This window comes from Odontesthes bonariensis, chromosome 10 (assembly GCF_027942865.1).
Source record: "Odontesthes bonariensis isolate fOdoBon6 chromosome 10, fOdoBon6.hap1, whole genome shotgun sequence".
Classification (NCBI taxonomy): Eukaryota; Metazoa; Chordata; class Actinopteri; order Atheriniformes; family Atherinopsidae; genus Odontesthes; species Odontesthes bonariensis.
This window is the reverse complement of record NC_134515.1, coordinates 8,544,123-8,566,607: the sequence shown is the minus strand read 5'-3', so window position 1 is coordinate 8,566,607 and position 22,485 is coordinate 8,544,123. Positions and strand designations below refer to the sequence as shown.

Sequence of the window (22,485 nt, the reverse complement as noted above, 5' to 3'; positions counted from 1 at the left end):
TTCAGTTTTGCAGCTATTTGATCAAACAACACACCATCGGACAAATTAAGTCAAAGAACGACCAAAGGTTATAAAAATAGTCCCCTATCTAAGGGAAGTCGTTGAGATTTCTTAGAGCGTAAGAAGAACCCGAGCATTGTTATATATATGGACCAAATAACAACGCATTCTGCCTCCAGAAACAACAACAGAGCTCGATTAAAAAGTTAAGGGATCACCAAAGACATTAAATTCCAAACTAAAACACAAGTATTTGTGCCTGATTTCAGTGAATCCATCTGATTCTTGAGTAGATATTTGAGTCTGGGTGAAAATGGGGAGCCAGCCCACAGACTGTGGCTCGCGGTGCCCAGTTCTGAACCAGATGGTGCTCACCTGCTGACTGTAAACATGTCCGCTGATATTTCTCTACAGTTTGGTCACACACACGTGGACATCACATGCACACTGACCTTTGTCAGCCTCATCCTGCCGCTCTCGCTCCTCTCCAGACTCCGTCTCTTCAGAGAGGAGCTTCTGACCACCGGCACCGGTTGCACCTCTCCCTCCCCACACCAGTCCGAGCTCAGGACGCAACCCATAGAGGTGGACGGGGGGTCCTGGACTCTCTTCTCTCCGTGCGTCCTCCCTTCTCCTCCCGTCTGCCTCTGTGTCGTCTTCACCTCGTCCTCTCTGCAGGCAGGCTCCTGGGCAGCTGTTTTTGTCAGCTGGAAAGGAGGAGACGGAGGCCCTTCCCCTTTTCCTGGCTCTCGTTCAGCCCTGCTTCGGGGACAGAGGGAAGGATACACACTCCTCAAACACACACTTTTAAAAACACCAGCTCAGCCCTGCTGTGGACTCCTGCTCTTTGTTCCCCCCCACAGTCAGAAAACAGAAACTTTCTTCAGCACTCACCTTAACAAGACTCCATCACCTTTCCATCCTGTGTTTCCTCCTTCTCTTTTGTCTCCGTCTGTTGCTTTCCTTCAATCCTCCCATCCCAAGAACGCGTCTCCTCCCTGCTCTCTTCAACCCCGACTGCCACGGTTGCCTCACTCTTACATATACAATCACCTCTCTGTTCTCACCCCCACCCACCTCTCCTCCTCAGCTCCCCTCTGTTTCCTGCTCCCAGATACAGGCGGTTACTCCTCAGCCCGGGCAACACATTGTTGGTATTGTGCAGAAAACAACCAAGAAAGCCACAACAGCAACGGCAGCTGGTAGGATGCTGCGCAGAAAGCCAGTGATTCAGGGTGGACTGAGCGCTGGAAAACACTGAGCCTTCCCTTGTTTGCATTTGTGAAACAAAGTCCCTTTCACAACCCAATCCACACCTATGTAACAAAAGGATGTGCCATGGTGGATGAGGGAATGTCAGATGCAGCCTTGACTCAGTTTTCCACGTCAGTAAGTGAACGTGTTAAATGTGAAAAACATTTATTTCGCTAACAGACTCTTTTCTTTTGTTTATTTCTTCTCCCATGAGTGTTTTGGCTGCTACGCAAGAACTCACAAGGCTTGGAAGAGTGAGACTGTACCCCTTAAAAGGCGAATTCTTGATGCCCCTCCAACAGCCCTCCTCCTCTTTGTACTCTGTATTGACTCTCTACGTTACCCCTTTCTGTTTTCTCCCTGTGTCTCCCTCAGCTTTCTTTTTTCTCCTCAGACTAAAAAAAACTCTGGTAAGGCACTCTGTTACCAAAAGTCAGTCCATCAATCCATCCCAGTTGACCCCAAGCCCCCCCTTTTGCCTTCCTCCAATCCCTCCTTTCTATACGCACGTCTCTCAGGGAAGGTTTCAGACATGATCTCAGGCCGCAGACTGTGTTTACAACAAGGCCCCCTCCTAGTTTTACAGGCCGTGAAATTAACTCCCTCTAATCAACTCAGGTCCTGCCAACCTTTGCTAGGTTTGCATCTGGCAAATATGGGCAAAGACATATCAGAGTTTGCAGACAGACCCATTATCACAAACCAATTTCAAAGCTAAATCATTTATCTGATTAGAAAATATGGTACTAAAAGAACCTGAGAGCCCAATTACAGCACATCATCTCTAATACCCGGTCTTTTTTGGCAAAAATGTGCCTTTGCAGAATTCCTGGCGCTTGTTAAGAGACTTGGAAGAAAGTCACTTTCAGTCTGGATCGGTGATTAAGATTAATAACCGGTTTTTGGATGTGGTTTTGATAAGCAGGAAAAAAAAGGGAGTAAAGGGATGAAATCCAAGAGAAGAGTCCAGACGATCAACTGAGTCCTAATAAGGGGCGAGGAAGAGAAGTGGTAGTAATGTAAGAAAACAAAAGGAGCACAGAAATAGACACAGTTGTGATGATGTCAGGGATGATGCTACCCGAAGGCGCCTTCCTCATCAGAGTGTTTGTTGACTGAGGATCTTCATGTTGATGGCATTCAGTGGTACTCTAAGTTGTAAAACAGGACTTTGTACACATTACCCTTCATTTATGATAAACAGGCCTCCGTCGCCCTCCTTCCCTCTCGGTTTCCAAGCATCCGAGCACACCTCGTGTGTGAGTCTTGGACGATTCCACGACTCCTGTGTGTGCATAGCCATAAACCACAGGACGAAAAGTGCAGAACAGTTTAAAAGTCTCATACAGACACTTGTTGTACCAACAGAACCTGAGAGTTGCAATATTTAACTGTTTGTTTCGGAGTTTTTCTGCCCTCTAGTGGGCAAAAATAATCCAACACTATGAACAAATCTCATTAAAAGGTGTGAACCAATTGTAAAACCACCCTTTTGCCAGCTACTGTGTGTATCCAAAATTAGATTTAGGTGATTTCTTTCTGTCATTAATTTACAGGCACCTCTGTGAACCACATTAGATGACACGTTGTGTCGTTATGATGAAGGTGGGATCTGCTTCGAGTCGACTTCAAAAAGTACAGTGCCCATCTGTTTTAAGAAAGTAGGCTTTTTTTAAAAAGAAAGTTACAGGACAAAACATGTATTTGGAGCCTTTTTTAAGAAGCAAAATTTACATTTTGAATTGTTAATGCTTATCCGAACAAAAAAATAACATCTTCACATACTGAGACAGTAAATAGCCAAAACAAAAGCTATTTTAATGCCTGTTCTGTACCAACTATAGTCAAAATCTAACAGATTATCTGCAGGCTCAATAAAGACCAAAAACGACACAATATACCTTCAAATCCTTACTAATTGTACATATAGTACATATGAGTGTATTTAAACTATAATCCTTAATCATGTTACATTGTAAAGCTTTATTAAATCTAAACACTGAGGTACTAAACTGAAACACACCTGTATTTCACATTAGTCCTTACTTTACTTATATCTAACACAAATAACTTCTCATTTCTCCTAATTTATAATACTTTCTGGATACAAACAAAAGGACCATTGTTCATAACACGAATTACTGCACGATGTCTGCAAATTTTAAGGATCAAGAATGTTTATAAACTACATTTATCGTAACAGTCTTTTTTACACATATAGTAGCTCTTTGTTTAAAGGAAATATATAATGGAAAATATGTTTTTTTTCTGTGCTTCAGAGCTTATATTTCGATGTTCAATATGTCCTCTTATAATTCAGATTTGCAGGGGGAATTTACATCAATCTATAAGGTTATCCAGTCTCCTCCCTCCATGTTCAACTTCCTCTGATGCTGCATTTTGTACCTCAGAAATGGTAAACTAAACTGTTTTACTCTACTTCTTTGCTTTAATATCAACATCAAATGTCATCATCAGTATTTTGTTGAATGTTTTATAGCCTCAGAAGGATCTCTGACAGCTAATTGGTTGCTTTCAGGTGACGTCACATTGCTGCATCGCGAGAGCGGGAAATTCAGATGGAGGGCAGAACGTGAACTCAGGATCTGCCGTCTGAAAAAATGCCCGTTTTGTGTGGTTTACGGGTACTCTAATCGTACTAACCGAGAAATGGAAATGTTGTTTTATTTTAGGGTACCGAAGATAGTCGTTCACAAAGGTGAGAAATGTAAAAAGCTCACAGAACAACGCCGTAAAAAGTGGATTTTAAACCTACGTCTGCGGTTGGTAGGAGCTGATGTCTGCAGCGACCAGGTATGTTAGCTCGCTAAATTGTTTTTTTGTGGCTGTGTTTATATAGCATTTAGTTTGTCGTTAAATCCTCATTTACTTAGTAATGATTATGAAGTTACCGGTAGTCTAATGTGGACTTTATTTGGACTTTTAGGCTGCCCTAGCGCTTTGGTGACGTTGAGTTGGTAGACTAGTTTGTGACGTCAACAGCCTCGATGGTCGGCAAATCTTTAGGTTCTGTCGAAAAGTCACTCGTGTTCATGAGAAACAGTCCCGGTCACGTCTAACATATTTGCTGATTAATTGTTTGTAACTTTGTCTCGAAACTGGCTCTAAATCCGTACAATACGGACTATCTGCAACGGTTTCCTCCAGGCTTATGTTAGTGTTAGGAATTTTGGCCGACGCACGCAAAGCGTCTCCTGGGAGACGGAGGCTCGCGGGGACCGCAAGGGTTGTGATTGGTCGGCTAACAACATCACTTCCGGAATCACTTTTCCGGTTGAGCTCTTAGGTCCTTCCTCTCACAACAACAACACCGCCATTTTTGAAAGAGTTAACTGTGTGTGCCGGTCAACATTTCAAAGAATGGAGCAAATCGAGGAACGACTGATCGAAGAAGTACGAAAGTACGAAAACCTCTATGTGACGACCCGTAAAGACTACAAGGACCCTGAAATCACCAACAATTCTTGGCGAGAGATTGCAGAGATTCTTGGGATGGACGTCGAGACGTGCATCAAGAAGTGGAGGTTTTTGAGGGACAAGTATGTTCGACTCATTAAGAAGATGGCCAGCTGCAGGGGGGACTCCGACGGCGATCAGAAAGTCCCGGTACTGTGTCTTTTCCTGTCCTGGCTGGAACCTCATGTGAAGCACCGACATACTTCGTCAAATCACAATAAGGTAACTGGTTATTAACATTGTGTAGGCGAGCTACCAGTGCTATAACAGAGATGCCTGGTCGTAGATGCCCACATTTCTTGATTTGATAGTTACTTATTCATCCGAAAGAATGTTTAGGAATCCAGTAGCTTATAGCCTACACACACACACACACACATATATATATATATATATATATGTGTGTATATACACACACACACACACACACACGATCAAGAATCACTCACAGAAATGCAGGAGTTAAGAGCATGACAAGTGATTACTTAAAGGGATAGTTCGCCTCTTTTGACATGAAGCTGTATGACATCCCATATTAGCAACATCATTTATGAACATTGACTTAACCCCCGCTGCGTCCTGCGAGCCAAGTTCCAGCCTCGTTTTGGTGTTGATGAAAGTAGTCCGGCTAGTTGGCTGGGGCCTAAAAAATAAATATTGTTTTGCTTCTCAAAACAATATGCGTTCTAAAGAGTAATACATTTGTATCACAAAATCGTTCTCGATGAAAAAGTCAGACCTCACATCGCTTGGTGCTATTTTTGCCTCCCTTCATATCAATGCGTCCAATGTAAACTGTGCAGACCGAGCAGTCCCCTGCTTCCGAGCAGCAAACACCGTAACAGGTGTGGCTATCGCTAGGTGGCTTGACGCATTGATATGAAGGGAGGCAAAAATTGCGCCAAGCGATGTGAGGTCTGACTTTTTCATCGAGAACGATTTTGTGATGCAAATGTATTACTCTTTTGAACGCATATTGTTTTGAGAAGCAAGACGCTTTATTTTTCTAGCCCCAGCCAACTAGCCGGACTACCTTCCTCAACGCCAAAACGAGGCTGAACTCAGCTCACAGGATGCAGCAGGCCAGGGGGTAAGAAAATGTTCATAAATGATATTGCTATTATGGTATGTCATACAGCTTCATGTCAAAAGAGGCGAACTATACCTTTAAGCCTGATTTATGGTCGTCTACGGAGAGCCAAAATTCCCATCTATCCGTCGAGGCGACGGAGACTCGTGGAGACCGCAAGGGTTGTGTTTGGTCGGTTAACAACATCATTTCCTTTCACAACAACAACACCGCCATTTTTGAAAGAGTTTACTGTGTGCCGGTCAACATTTTTAAAAAATGGAGCAAACTGAGGAACGACTTATTGAAGAGGTCGCCATCGTTTACTGTGAGGAGTGGAACGGAGCCGGAAGGTAAACGATCAATCAACGACTTTCACGATAGACGTCGCGAGATTAGGTCGTCTAACGTAGCGACGCCTACTGATCGGGAGGTGAATCGCCTTGCGTATCCGACAGCCCGACGGAGAACTTCGAAAGGTTTTTTGAACACGGAATCGGATTGCGACGGAGAAGCATACTGAGGCCTTTAAGAGCACGTGAAGTGATTACATAGGCCTCTTCAATTGTATTATTGCATTTTGCTTGTACCTGTTGAGGTGTCCAAGACCATGGTACACTGACAGGGACAACAAGAAGGCGGCACAGCCGCACACCCCTCTGGACATTTGCATTCCCACCATAGTGTCTATTTGTTGCAAATGTACATACTGTATTTATTATTCTCATACACAGCCCTATTTTACCACCCGTACTCAAATTCTATTCTTACTGTTCTGTATTTCTAATTTTTATTCTTTCATGTTATTGTTGAGTGTTGTACTTTGCGAGTGAAGTTTCACCGGAATCAAATTCCTTGTTTGTTTAGTCAAACCTGGCCAATAAAGCTGATTCTGATAGGGACTGGCTCTTTAATACATTGACCATGATAAGATGCTATGGTAGAATGTGTGTAGTGTTATTTTACACTGCATTGTTAATGCAGTGAATAAAGTTATGACTTTGGCCATTGTAGCTATTTATGATTTTCTTTTGCTAACAGACAATCTATCTGCTCTTCCTTTACCATAGGAACCGAAGAAGAAAAGGCGGAGGGAGATTGATGACAGCTTTGAAAACACACTGGAGCGCTTAGAAGAGTGCCAGCTGACCATTGAAAAAAGGCTGCAGGACACAGGTGACGAGTATTCGAGGTTCGGACAGATTGTGGCAGACCTGCTGCGAAAGGTTCCTCCGGAGAAGAGGGATAGCCTCATGTACGAGGTGTACGGCATGATCCATGCACAGCGGCAGTAAAAGACTGACATTCTTACTTCAGTGAAGTCAGTTTTAAGCTGGATATTCAACAGACACTCCAACATTTCAAGTGCACCCGTATTACAGACTCTATAGTAAATACCCAGAGAGGACGACTCCGTGTTCCTGTCTTCAATACAAAAATGTGAGATATTTATTCAGTTTCACTGTGCTATGCACTCATCTTTGTGGTTATTTCACAGTGAATGTACCTTACGACATGGCTCATGGCACTATCAATATTTTTGTGTTATTAGTTTTTTAGATGATATGCATTTTTAAAGACAAAAATCGGGAGATCAAGATCCACAATTTACAAACCAGCAAGTTCCAGTGATTTATTGTTGACCAGCACAAATGATAGAACAGCTCCAAATTGAATGAAGTTCACCTACAATTGGAATAATTACATATGAATCAAAATAAAAATTCTGAGACAAACCAATATTTCACTGATGACAACGGTATTTCTGTGTACAACACCAGTTTTGGTGTTGTATTTAAGAATTTCTTCATTATTTTTTATGCTCAGGAATGAGTCAATGGTCAAAATAATTCATAGGGTGATTATGCAATAGTGCTAGGTCTTTACTCATGGTAGACACACACCTTTACCATTCGTAGAATTTGTTGAGACAGCTTTTCCCTGTCACCAAACAGAATACATCCTGCTGTATGGTGGCTCATCAAATAAATGGTGTCCATCCTATTGAATGTGTGGGCAAAAACATGAAGCAGGCCCTCAATAACCTGAAAACAACAAATTGATTGTCCAATTAATAATAGTCAACAGTCTCAAATGGGATGACATATGACTTAATTTACTGGCTTTACTGTCTAATTATCAAAATAATGCATGATACTTAAGATCAAAACATCAATGACAGTTTGAATAAAACATTTGCACAATTCATACATACCTCCCCTGTCAACCACTGGTGTGGCCCGAGTGTGCACAGCTCCGAGTGGTGGATAAGGATGTTCTGCCCCTTTATCTGTGAGGGAATCCTCTCGTTGTCCCCTTTTCTCCACAGTACGGTTAACTGCAAATCAGGATTAAGAAAAGTGTAGATGTTCTAAATGTGTTTGGATTGGGCGTCGGACAAAGATTTATTTATAAGCCTACGTTAATTAGGATCTGGCACCTGGCGGTGTGAAGCCTTATGGTGTCTCGTTGGATTATTAGTATGGCCCTATAATAATAATTACTAATTCATTTTCACATTTTTAAAACAATACATTTACAAAACCTCACCTGTTTGTCTTTGTCTCTGTGATCCTGTTTGACTGTTACTGTCTTCACTTTGCTCTTGGGTTTAGTTATATATATATTTTTGTGGTGGATTGAAGTACTTTGATTTTGTCTTGGACCGTCCAGCAGAGCTATCTCGCCTGCTCCAGTTCTCAATGGGGTCATCGTCTGACTTGCCTGAAGTTGTATTGAGTTGCATGATGTGGCTCAATACAACTTCCCTGCATTGAGGCAAACATTTTGGACACAAACTCTGCTGGTCGCAAGTATCTCTTCTTTTGCAGGATGGAATGCTTCATTAAACTAAACCACAGCTCAACGTGGCAGTTTGTACCTCTTGTTTTAGGCTTTCCATCACTTATTTTAATTTCTGTCTTCATGTGCCGAAGAGATCCCCAAGAAGGAAAAGATCACAAAGGAAATATCTCCATGTATTTTTTAAGTAGCACATTGATAACACCAGGACCGTGGTACTGTTTTTTTTTTTTGTGCCAACAGCATTATCAGAAAGGACGTCACATTCTGCTTGGTCCCTTTGGAGTTGAAAAACTTGTGTGAAAGTCGACTTTCCAATAATGGCATTTCCAGTTTAGTCTATGATGACCTTCTCAGCTTCCATCATTTGGTCACTTTCTTCCACCTGAAGGCCCTTGTTTTCCAAAGCACACACATCAAGATACCTTTTGCTCTGGTTCACCACTTCTGTGTCCTTCTCGGAATCAAAAAGCACACACATGATTTAAAAAAAAAAAGAACCTCCACAGCCGTCTTCATGCTAGTGCAGTTTAGAAGGTAAGCAAAGGCGTACAAGGCATATTCCTTTGTGCCTTTGTCTGTGGTTTTCTTCACCAATGCTTGTAATACAGCCTTCAAAATGTGGGCAGAGCAAAGATGAAGCACTGTAAAGGTTGGAATTTCTTTGGTTTGTCCCATTCCGATGTCGTATGCTCTGTCAAGGCAGACAGAAACATGTTCTTTGTTGAATGCAAGAAGTCCACTGTTAATCATAGCCCAGCCCAGTCTCAACCTGTGCTATTTGTTTTTTTTTTAGTTTTGTTTGATATTTGTCTTTTAAATTCCATAAGCCAGTTCGATATGGCTGGAACTGAATGGCTGTTTGACCGGAGCTTCTTCTTCTTGTCCTCCATCACGTGACTGAATCCCAATGTGAAGTTGGAAAATCCCGATTTCTAATTTTGTCTTTGAATATATCTCCATAACTGCCGTTACAAAAAGTAAACGTCCAAAGTTCTTTCAGTTAACCGTTAACAGCTTAAAGAAAACACAAACGAATTGAACAACAGTGAGGTAATGAGGATAGAGCCAATATTTAACGGATTAATTACAGTAACTGGGCTAAACTTTGTTATTGGCCGCCCAGCAGCCGTTAGTGGCGCCTAATTTGAAAACTTGGGCCGTTAAAACTTCTGACTCGGGACGAAATTGCGTCAAAAGAGGGACCAGTTGTCCGTGGTGGACGACGGCAGAAAAGGTAAATTGAAGTATTTGAGAATAAAATGACCAGTTATGTATTTTTCTATCAGTTTGGCTTGTGATCTGATCCAGGTTTTGTATCAATGATTATAGAAAATGTGAACTTGACATCCTGCATTGATTTATTTGGACGCCATTTTGTATTATTACCCAGAGATTTGTTTGTATCTACAGACACTGTAGTGTTTCAACACTAAACTTGTGCAACCAACCTCTAAACTCTTGTTTTATTCCATTTATAATCATCATAAGCAAATGTTAGACATCTGTTGACTGAAACTAAGTTAAATGACCCATCCTGTTTTCCAGCAGTTTGGTGTAAAACAGTTTAAAATATAAATACAGTTCTGTCTGAACCACTCTCGTCAAAACGAGACGAGAACAGAGATGAATTTTTTTAATGAGTTTAAACAATACAACACATCTCTTTGGCGACCCATAAAATCCATTACGCATGACTTCATAAAACAAAAACACAGCTGAGTCTATTTGGTAGTATTATAATTAGTTTACTTTAAGAAATTAGCCCAAAAACTGTGTCGGATTTGGCGAGGGACCAGATTTTGGCACAATATCAGCCTTATTATTTAGTAGATCTTGACGAGCTCTAAAGTCTTTCTACTTGTTTTCGCTCTTCATCTGGACTTTTCTCCACTAGATTTGACCATTTTTAGCTACAATCGTAATCGGTGATGCCGCTAACGTCCCAGCGTTCAACATGGCATGATGTATCTTTGCTTGTCAGCTAAAGGACATAATATATCTTCTTTAAGTTTTATTATTTGGTATATATAATTAAGAACTGCTGTTGTTGCAGCATCATAGCTTGAATATTGAAGTCAAAAAGGTATAAACAGATTAGTGAATTGTCAGTCGATTAAATTATTCTTACTAGTTTTTAGTATTGTTTGGGTAAACCATCATCTGGCTCAATGAGGTTTTAAATAAATTAAGGACTAGAATTAAAGAATCGATACAAGACAAAGTTATGACACGAAACAAGATGAGCATTTGACATAAACAACCTTTAGCGTAAACTGTAACAGCAAAGTTCATTTGTAAAACAGAACGCTGTGGTGTGCTGTGGAAGCAGATTCATCATGGAGATTGACGTCAGATTTGATCCGGGGCACACAGTGAATACAAAAGACGGAAACAGGCTGCCTGAAATGCGCCTTGCTTCGTCATCATGGAAAAAATGAGAGGAAACTGACATAAAAGTCAATCCAGACTGGAACTGTGTCACATCCAAATCTTTTGGACTATCCTGCAGACAGAAGCTTATTTCCAGCCTTGCATCCTCTTGACTCATCGAGCCGAAAGACTACAGGAAGCCAAATAAAAGTTGGCTCCTAGAAAGGGTCAAATGGCTCGCAGTGTAGAAAATTACAGCGCAGTGGTAGCTGGTAGCAGTTTAAACATCAGCAGGTGTCGCAGGGTTACTGACAAAACAGCTTTTAATTGTCAAAAACTGTCAAATTGAACACAATCAAGTCGAAAAGAACTGCTTTTTTAATATTTATTAAACATCTGCTTTAGGGAAACTTACAACTGAAAAATTAATTTTAAGGATTATACACTATGAAGAAATATGTTAGAATATATAAGAATGTTTTTAAAAAAATTCCTTTTATTAAACCTTTACCTAAATTATTACTTCTTAGTTTTGCGAATAAAATCTTGTTTTTAAGTAACCTAAACCAAACTTTTAGCGTGTAACGGCACTGAGCAAAAGCCTTTGGCCACATTTCTTTGTATTTTTCCGGGAAAACAGGAAGTAGGTCCAGGAGTTTATTAAAACATGAGCAAACATAAGTGAATATACAGAATTTAAAGGAAAAAACAGAGTTTGTACAATTCTGACAAGTTTGAAAGTGAATATCTGCTCTGAGCTCCTTTATTCTCCAACACAGTCTGAAGCCTCTCAGACGAGCTTTCTGTCCTTTCTTTAAGGAGTCTGCAGGAATAGTTCTCCAGGTTTCTTGAAGGACATCCCAAAGCTCTTCTTTGGATGTGGGCTGCCTTTTGTTCCGTTCTCTGCCAACATGATCCCACACTGCTTCAGTAATGTTGAGGTCTGGGCTCTGGGGAGGATTCATCCCTCCATCAGACCTGCTGCCACTGATTTTCAGCCCACTTCTTGTGTCCTTTGGCACAGCTCAGCCTTTTCTCCCTGTTTCAGATGCATCTCTCAGCTCTTGTGTCAGGTCTTTGCTGGATTTTTTCCTCTTTCTTAAGGACATCACTTTCAGATCCTGTTCATCTGCTGTAGATAGTTCTTTAGGCCTGAGACTTCTTCTTTTGTCCTCCACTTGTCCAGTTTCCTCAAATGTTTTAAGGACACACTGCACACCATGCTGAGATATGCCAAGTTTTCAGCTAACAGCTCTTTGGGAATCACCATGTTGCTGCAGAAATCCTGTTTTCTGTCTGTCAAACTGTTATCTTTGGTATTTTTTCTTAGATGTAATTAAAGAAATGGGAACAAATGATGTGACAGGCTGCTACTAACAAAGTGCCTAAAGATATAATTTAAAATTGGTTCTTTGCTATGTTGTCTGTTTTGTGTCGACACAACACTGGTTCATCCATTGGTAAACATTAGTTTAAAAGCAGCCAATGTCCTGAAAAACCTGGAGAACTATTGTTCAAGTCTGGCTGCTTGCAGGGAAAATATAAAGAAATGAGAGGAGGATGTACAATGTATGCATAATATGTCTCCTTTTAGAAATATAGACTATGATTTATCAAATGAGTACATGATGAGAATGTGGCTCTGCTTTTTAGAACCAAATTTTAATCATAGTGCATATGTCTTTTTACTAAAGAAAGTTCAGGCAGCTCAGATATAATCTAATAAAAACACATATTACTTTGCCAACTATACACACAGATCCCTCAAATCATTGCCCGACACACATCCCACATAATGTGAAGGAAAGTCTACACACATAAGCTCATAAACCATGTTTCAAAGCTCGTGTAGTTTCTCAGATGTTTGAATGTATTGTTCAAAGGTTTTTGTTCTCCGCTTCTCTTTCAAATTAACTCGAGAAGACATTTAGAAAGAAATGGCCGATTTAGACGGTCATCCTCGATATATCTGAATAAACGAACGTTCACTTTTCAGCTTTAAACGACATATTTTACTCATTAGATCAAGTACATCACATATACTGCAATACGCTGCATGAAACACTGGAGAGATTTATCGCTTTAATCCAAACACAAATCTTCACTTCAAAGAACATCTGGAACCAAATGCCAGAAAGTCCCTGGCCTCGTCAACGGTCCCTGTTCCTCCGAGATGTCAATTATAAGTATGTATGATGCGGCAGTCTACATCAATACACATGACTGATGATTACTCCTTGGAAAACAGAAACAATAACAGTTCAGGCTTTGGAGATGGAGGTCTGATTTGAATTAGACGTAAACTTGCTGACTTGCAGTCTCCAGGGCATTGGTCACATCAGCTTTTGGGAAACATGGAGGCTGAGGTACGTGTAAAAACAGGAAATATCGTGGGTTTAGGAATCTCCCGTCTTTCTGTGTGAATGTTGAGTTCTGTGTGGAGCTGTCACGACCCTGGTTTCACGGAAAAGCCACGCCACACGGGGGTTTTACAGAGTTTTGATGGGTAGTGTTCAGTCGACTTGACTGAAATATGTGGGCAAGCCTTTGCTTCAGAGGATGAGTAAGTGATGAATTCCTCACAACCATTTTGATTTACCTGGGCTGCTCTGAACAACCTCATGCTGATCTGATTAAGATCAATTTTACCGATTTCCCAAGCTGTCGAATGGTACAGGAATGTGGTTTCTGTGAGCAGTTTAAACAGCTGGGGAACACTAAACCAGATGTTGTTGGGTAACATTAACCTCTTAATGAACAAATAATAAAAAACAGGATTATACTGAATTTTACATGCTGCATTTAATTGTTATTTAGATCAAATAGTTTACTATAACTTGAAATTTTAACCTAGTTTGTGTTTTTTCTGAAACTTTGTTGGTAGTCTGCTGCGCCCTCTGGTGGTTGAACTGAGACGTTTTGGAAGCCTTCATTAATTGTGTTGGGCTGGTTTCTCTGATTATTAGTCCAGTTTATTTGTCAGTATTTTAATTTCATTTTTGCTGTTTTTTCTTGTTTGCTTTCTACATGTAAGTGTGCAATGAAGATGTACCACCAAATCAAGCTTAAAAGAGTACAGGAGTGCATCTAAAGTCTAAAGTTTTTCTAGACAAAAAGTCGACGTCTATAGTTTGTTTCCAGTCTTCTTCCATTTTAAATAACGGAAGATTTGGTGTTTTTTGTTTATTGCCACTTTTAGCTCTGTACCTGACATGCAGTACCTTGCAAAAGTATTCATTCCTTTTATACATTCCCAGTTTTAAATATACATTTTGGGATTTTATGTTATGGACCTTCACAAAAAGCCCAAACTGGTGAGGTGGAAAAACAAGTACATCGCCTAAAATGGTCCGAACAAAGTTGGAGCTTCATATCCATTTAAAATTTTCCCACCAATCACATGAACTTATCTTCCATTGGTTCCGTATAACAACAGTTTTGATTAGTTTGAGGAGAGGTTTTAAGTAATATTACCATCAACAATATTTTTGTTTAAAAGAAAATTGTCAGGTTCTTTTTATGAAGAAAGTTTCCCCTCAGAAAAGAAAATTTAACTTAATTAGCGACCTAAGATGGGCCGCAGTTTTAAGCTAACTGAGCCGCACTCTTAAGGCTAATTTATGCTCACTTAACCTTCGTAAATAGGTACGTCCGTTTCAATTGTTGTCAAGCGTCACTGCCCACATGCCCCTCTGTGAGCTTTACGTTGGCATGGTTTTTAGTAGGGATGGGCATTTTAAGTGATTTTTGAAGTCGACTAATCAAGTTAGTTAAAGTCGATTAGTTGTGATGTCAGCATTAAATCAACTCAGATCTATAACAAACAGGTTTACCAAAAGAAAAAGATTTATCTCAGACAACTTGCTAATCTTTTTCAGCTTTCAGCTTGTATTTCCTCTTCATGATGTTGGGAAATCAAAATGTTAGTTTAACTCATTTTTCGTGGTTTAAATGGAGGCTCACACCAGCTCCAGAAGTCACAGAAGTTCTTCAACAAATGGTCCTCTTACTGTCTAAACGTTAAAGACCACAACACGTGGCAAACAAATACAATCCATATAAACTTATTTGGTGTTCAGTCTGTCAGTTTTTCTCAAATCAAATCAAATTTATTTGTATAGCACATTTCATGTTCAAAACAATTCAAAGTGCTTTACATAAAATAAAAGCATTGCAGCAGGGAGTGTAAGAAGCATTAAAATACATAAAAGAATATAAAGAGAAACAAATAAAATCATTTAAATGAATTTAAAAACAAGCAACAGTCCAGATAAATTAAAAGATATCTTGCAGATTTCATGCATAGACACATGAGAACAGAAATGTGTGTTTCACTAAAAATGTATCGATTGTGTTTTTTTTATTTATTTATTTATTTTTTATTTAATGAGTTGAGGAGCACATCAGATTTGAACCACACCTCCAAACTAAGCTGCTGGTTATTGTTGCAACAAATAGTGTTTTGATGGATTATTATTGTTTGTCCTTTGGTGGTTCATTTGTATATTTGCTTAACTGAGACTTGTGGATCCAGTAAGTTGTCATGAAATGGTACGTCTGTGTTTATGGGACTATTTGTTTTTGTTTTTGTTGCTGCTTGTTGTTTATGTGTATCACCCTTGTGTGGGTAATCGGTTTAGTGTTTTGGCTGTTGGGCTCCATCTTGTGTCTGGTCAGAGTTCAGCAACTTTGTGTCTTGAGATCCGTGTAATCATTGCATCTGAAATCTTCATTTCAGATTTGAACTGATGTTTATATGATTGCACCTTTCAACTTGTCACGAAATGGCAACGGATCATAAAGCTGGAATCAAATTGGATGGCTGCTTTGACCTTTGTCTAACAATCATTGTCTATCTAAGAAAATATGAACATCAGCGAAAGGCCAGCAGATCTGAGTAACACATCAGAAAGCTGTTAAGATCAGATTGCACAATCCTAGAAAACAAACTGCTTAAAGGTAACTAATACTATCATTAATGGATCCCCTGCAGATTTTCAGGAATCTGATGCCAGGGTATGAAATTAAGAAAATATTTTGGGGGCAATTTTGGCCCCCACAGTCCAAAAAGTGGGGGCATTTTCAAAATGTTTGGGGGCCATCAAAAAACAAACAAAAAAAAACTTAGATCTTCAAGTTATTTTTAGATTTAAATGCACAACGTCATTATTACTTTGCCGTCTGCCAACCCAAATAAATGTAAAGCTTGCCATTTCTTTTACTGAGAGAAGTGTGGAAGTAGTAGCTACAGACAGAAAACAGGAGAAAGCCTTAAGCAAACTGACATCAGTATTGGTTTGATTTAAACAATTTTAGCCTTCTATGAGAATGAGAACAATACTGGTAGGCTGCCTGGCCCCTCATAAACATAAAAGTAAGCTGAAAACCTAGGGCTGAGCACCCCCTCCGACTCTAAATCGACTCTATAGATTACACGTTCTTTACTTAAATAATGAAGAACTGCTTTTAATTACGACTTGGCCGAGACCTTAACGTGCTATTCATGCGTTTCCCATGAATAGCCTACTACTAAAACCAGAGCTAAAACTCAGGAGTGGAGCAGGATATAATGCGCGTGTATACAAAGCGAGATTACAGGTGTTTTTTTTTTTTTTTTTTTTTTTGCACATTCTGCACGAGGAACACGAGAAGTGACACAGTCCAAACTACACAACTCAACTATGGTGTCGAGCTGATGCTAGCCTAACGCTAAGGTCACCGTCTACATCCTGCAGCAACATACGGCTCTCAGTGTTTGCCTAAGAGCCGTATGTTGCTGCAGGATGTAGACGGTGACCATAGCTATCAACTCGACACCTTAGCTAACGAGCCACACAAATGATGTGATAAAGTCTTAAAAGTTAGCGTCTGTTGTCACTTACCATAAGCGAAACGGTGGTGTTTCGTAGTCTGGTGACACACCGTCACCAGAATGCACACCGCATTGTATTTTTTGACCTTTGCTTTTTGCGCATTTTCACAAAATACGCTCTTAAATTCGATACGACTTGGATGGAAACCCAACTACTCCCGCCGCTCGCTTAATAATCGTTTATTTACATTCCATCAGGAGAATAAAGAGACGCGACGGTAAATTAATGAAAATAAAAATTGTAGTTTAATGTGACATTATAATAATGTACAAATATTTGTTTCAAAAACTTGGGGGCAATTTTGGCCCCTCGAGCATGATTTTTGGGGGCATTTTAGGCTAAATTGGGGGCCAAATGGCCCGTGGCCCTCGCTAATTTCCGACGCTGTCTGATGCTGAACTGCCTGAAAAATAGCTACATTATCTTATGAATAAAGTGGAAAATATCCACAGGATCCTGCCTGATTTGCAAAATTTTTTTTCCTATGATAATTAAGCCTCGTTTACAGAACTTCAGCAGATTTCCCTTTCAGAGTTGGACCATACAGTCACCTGTATGACCTCCTCATCCTGCTTTCTGGATATGGTTTCCACTAAGATGCTTGAAGAAGTATCCCCACAGTATGTGTGACCTCTGGGTAATATTTTGAGCCGCATTTATGACCTATCAAAATATATCGAGGAGCAGCTAAATGACGAGACACGTGTTTAGCACAACAGACAAGACTGTTTATTGATAAACTGTCAGATTAATTGATCCAGATGATTTGAAAGAAGATTTGCTTTTCTGCAAATGTGACTAACTGCAGACCAGTTCACAAAATCGCACAAAATCAATAAAAAAAAAATGTATTTAGTTACAAAAAAACCAAACAAACAACAAATCTCTGTTAATGTTTCCTCTATAAAAGTGACTTATTCCTTCCAAAGTGATTTCACAATTTTTCTGGAAGAGTTCATACATGGACATGTTGAATTTAAGTAAATTTTCAGACTTTCTTTTTTGAGTAAAAACTGCAAGAGTTTGTAATCAAAGGAACGTTCTTGTTCTGGGGCTGGAGAAAAGCTCGATAACCGCTGGGTTAAAGGTTCTGAAAGTCGAGCACTTTAACACAGACACCACTAGATGGCAGCGCAGGCAAATGCAAAAGATAAAGTCAAAGGGTTTCTTTACACATTTGACTCAGAAGTATTTCAGGAGGTTTCTAAACGTCTGATCTTCTTATATCTTTGTATTTCAATGAATTTCCTATGCTGCATATTAACTCTTTGTGAAGACTTGGAATGAAAAGCGAGGCAGTAAGGTGCGCTTTCTGTGGCACAAGGTTGTCACGCACGTACAGGTACATTTATGGATCCATCACAGCTGTATTTAATTGTGTTAGGAAACAGTCACTGCCTCTGGAAACCAGATCAATGAGTCCTCTGTTTTACCTAAAACCTTCCCGTTATCTGTTTGGCAACAGCTTCTGAAAGAAAAAGTTGTTTGTGTGCATGCAAAAGTATCTCAGCATCCAAACTGTGTTGATGGGGGAGTAAATTATCCATCAACATGAGGGTTAATTTTAAAAGGGAGGCCGAAGGAGAAGAGCAGATACCATCTGCATCTTTATTTTTCATTTTTCCCACCGCCAGTCATCAAAACCAAAACCCAAATGTCTTGGTAACTCCCAAATATTTTGTTTGGACAGCACTGACACCCCCTCACATTCCTGCCGTAGCTGCCCCGGCTCAAACCGCTGTAGACTTGTCACTTATGCAGTTTTTTTTATTAATGCACCACCCATTTTTACTTATTTAAGGACATTACAGCTTCTGTTTGGCTAATCTTACGCTGCGCCTGCTGTCAGAAGACAAACTGTTGAGCTGAGATGTTAATAAATCCATTTTTCTGATACTGTCAGGACACTCGCATGTTTAGCACTTCCTGTATAGCTCTGATTGTCATGGCAACGCTCAAAAACACTCACTCATTACTTGTTCCAGACAGACCAGAAGTCTCTAACCCCTGAGTTCTGGCTTTTTGTGTGTAAAATGTTTGATTGATCAAACTTAATTATTCAGTTAGACTATTTGGTGAATTGTTAAACTGGAGCCTGATTTCCACGAGAAGCTCTGAGTTTCTGTTTAGGATCTTGGGGGATCAAGCTGTGTTAATTACAAGCACTCATCCATAATCTGAGGGTAAGTTTCTCGAGCTGTAATTCATAACAGGAACGACTCTTGGAGCTGCTATGAATAGACCGAATGTGTGTGTGGCAATGTTTTCTGTGGAAAGTTTCCCAGAGCCGTCGGACTCTCACTTTTTCCCCGACTGCTCTTTTTGTTTTTTTTTCCTTCCAAAATTGAATTTAAGCAGAGGCCTGTCACAGAGTGACACAGTTTTCAGAGACCTAACTGAGATAAGGATGATGATTTTATAAAAACATTTACAGTCGTACTGTTTTGGCCGATGTTTCAGTCGTCACTTCCTAATAAACAGTTGTCAACAGCAGCTCATATCCAGCCAGTCGGCTTTATCATCAGCTTTCCTTTATTAAGACAAATACAAGCTGCACAGTTTGTTGTTGCCTATGTTATGGATGAGGGCAACAATGATGTGTTAAGGTGTGCGTGAGGTTAGGTCAACTTGTCGAGTGGTGTGAGGTTAAGCAGCTGTCGGCTCCGGCCGCTTTTACTGATGATGAGTTAAGATTGTGTTCAGCTTGTGTTTTTTTTTTTGTCGCTGTATTAGCTCCTTATTTTGGTTTTAGAGTTTGGAACTGCACAGTTTTGTCCACTCTCACACATTAGTCAGCTGTTTTCAGAGGAAAAAAGCACATTTAAAGCTGCAGTCTGCAGGATTTGTTGTTGTCATAGGTAAAGTCCTAATTTTTGGCATTTTAAGAGTTTACATGATCTATCAGAACGCTTGAAGTTGAAAACGGTGACCTCCGTAGTCGCAAAATACAAGAAATGCTTATTTTTTAACCGAAAAATAAAAAGTTATTCAACTTCCTGTCCCGCCCCATCAAAACACATGAGAACTCGTGCACGTCTACGTGCACGCCAGATTCGCCTACACGACTCCTCATTCATCAACTCACCTGTCATTTGCGATCATGGAAGACACAGTAAGTAGACTAGCCCGTAATGAAGTTCAATAGTCTAGATAAATAAGCGTGGGGACGAGCCTACCTTGTATCGCGCGTGCACAATCGGTGATTGACAGGCAGCAGAGCCCAGCTCCTAAACCTGATTGGTTACCTTTTACCGGTCCGGTCTGCAATTTTGTAAACAAACCTGCTGGCTTTGGAGGGACCCAGCGGGACATATAGGGGACCTAGAGAACTCTTTTTTTTTTGTATTGGGGTATTTAATGTACTACTTTCAGAATCCCTGGACAGTTCCAGGCATTATTCTTGAAAAAGAGTTGCAGACTGAGGCTTTAAGTGTTGTTGTCCTGAACTGAAGGGTCGTTCGTTAGAAACTAGACAAACCAGAAGTTGAAGAAGAAACACAAATGTGTACACATTGACTTTGTAAATTTGCCTGCCTGTCGTCTTCACAGGTAAAAGTTGGTAAAGGGTGAGTTCAGGCAGGGTTCATCTCAGTACATCAGCTGATTGATCAGGTGTTCTTCTTCTCCAAGTGAAACAGGTTGATTTAGTATGAGGCAATGTATCTGAACTGTTTTAGCCTGTCTACTGATAAGGTTTTACATATCAGAACATGATGCATTATCTGGTCCTCCCCAGGTGTTGAAATTAGGTAAATACAACCTTGGATGAACAAAAGCACATGACATATTCCACTGTGTCATTGTTTATTTAAGAAAAACTTAAGCAACAAGCAGAACAAAATGTGTGAAAATGGAGTCCACCCTCACTGCTTTCATAGGAATTAAGAGTGTAAATAGCAGGCAGGTGCTGCTAATCAAATCCAGTTAATTAATTGATCTTCAGCAAGTGTGAGCAGCTCTTTAAAAGCAGAAGTTTTGTCATTTTGCTGGTCTGGAGCATTCAGGTGTGTGTCAACACGATGCCAAGGAGGAAAGACATCAGCAATGATGTTAGAGAAACAATTGTTGCTGCCCCTCAAAAACCCAAGAGCGAATAAAATCCCTTTTTTTTATAACCACAGCCTCATCTGACAAAAGTTACCACTTTTACATGATAATCACCACTCGGGTAACTTAAAGACGACGTTAATGCTGTACGGTGAACTCCCACAGATGAAGTTTGACGCAGCAGAATCGTAAAAAGTCCACATGTGTATTGTAGGTTTTCCACTTTGTTCAGCTATTCACAGATACTCACACAGTGCTTTTTACTGTACAAGTGTGTCCACAGTTTATGCAGATTTGTGTACTTTTGGTAAAGATTGTGCACAAATGTCTTCGAAACCACTTTTTTATTTTCTATCGCAGACCAAACAAAGTTCATGCGATGAGGCGTCACATCCAGTTCTTACTGCAGATGGCAGTGGCATTGTGTCTCGCTTAAAAGTAAGATCTCCGTTTTGTTCGTGGCTGAATCACCTCTTGGATTCCTCAGCATGCAGACACTAAGCTTCGAGGGGCTTTCAGGAATTCACGTGACCACATTATCCCCCTTTAGACGAGCCTGGCTGTTCTCCGAGTGGGCAGAGAAAGGGCAGCACTGTGCATCCTTTTACAGTGGGCTCAGGGCAAAATGAATCAGTTAAATTGTTCTAATTATTTTACTGACAATCTTGGTATCGGAGTTATGTTGGAAGCGTACAATATGATCTTTGTATTACTTGATTTACAGGGGTGAAACTGAAATGAACACAATTAATTTTTGTCCCTGGAAGGCTCTGAATGCCCTGCCTATAATCCTCTGACCCGTGGTGGAATTTATGCGTATGTACATAGATTATTACCTTTAAAACTACAGATTCTCACAGGTTATTTACTGTAGCTTCATTGTGAGAGCCCCCCACCTCCCTGTCAACATTACACAAGTTGAGCAGATATGGAGGATTTATTCGTTTGCACGGAAAAAAACAGATCAATCTCACTGATTTATTAGCTCATGAAAATAATAGACGCTCATTGGCTTGGTAGACATGAACAGTAAGCCTGTGAGTGCGGGATGATGAATAACTGCGAGCTCTGACAGGACAAGCATGATAATTAAGATAATGACTTGAACCAGCAACAATGGGAGGAGATGACCTCATATTTGACCTGTCTGGTTACGCAGAAGTTGTTTTGTATCTTGTGTTGATGCTGTAAACACAGCCTCGTGTTCATGGTTTCAAATCTTCTTACAGCCACTATCTTAACGCTTTGCTTCGTTCCGATTTAAAGGATTTTCTTTCTCTAATCTGATCTTTATAAGGCATATAACTTGATGGTGATTGTAGCTTATTGTGTCGTACCAATAAGGACAATAAAAATTGAACAGAAGTTGTAGCATTAGTGGCAACTTCATGCTCACTATGTTGACCAAACGTTTACTAATCAGAGACCAATAAGTATCTACAGGTATGAAACCAGCAGTATTATTTTAAAAACCTAACAATATTTATTTGAGCAGAATTGCCACTTGAAATATGTTTTTTAAACATTTATATGTATGATAAGAACAATTTAGCCAAAACCCTTTGGTTCTGCCAAACAGCTCCGACCGGC

General features: G+C 40.1%; 1 protein-coding gene across 3 annotated transcripts in view; it reads right to left on the bottom strand.

Annotated features, from left to right (window-relative positions):
- tns2a (tensin 2a) overlaps window positions 1-1,035 on the bottom strand; it is a 71,659-nt gene extending 70,624 nt beyond the window's left edge. For all 3 annotated transcript variants that reach the window (XM_075476140.1, XM_075476142.1, XM_075476141.1), the window contains exons 1-2: window positions 895-1,035; window positions 453-759 (exon numbers count right to left, since the gene is read on the bottom strand). In XM_075476140.1, coding sequence (XP_075332255.1) covers window positions 453-581 — 129 coding nt within the window. In that variant the 5' untranslated portion in view covers window positions 582-759; window positions 895-1,035. The remainder of the gene's footprint in view (window positions 1-452; window positions 760-894) is intronic.
- Between the last annotated feature and the right edge of the window lie 21,450 nt (window positions 1,036-22,485).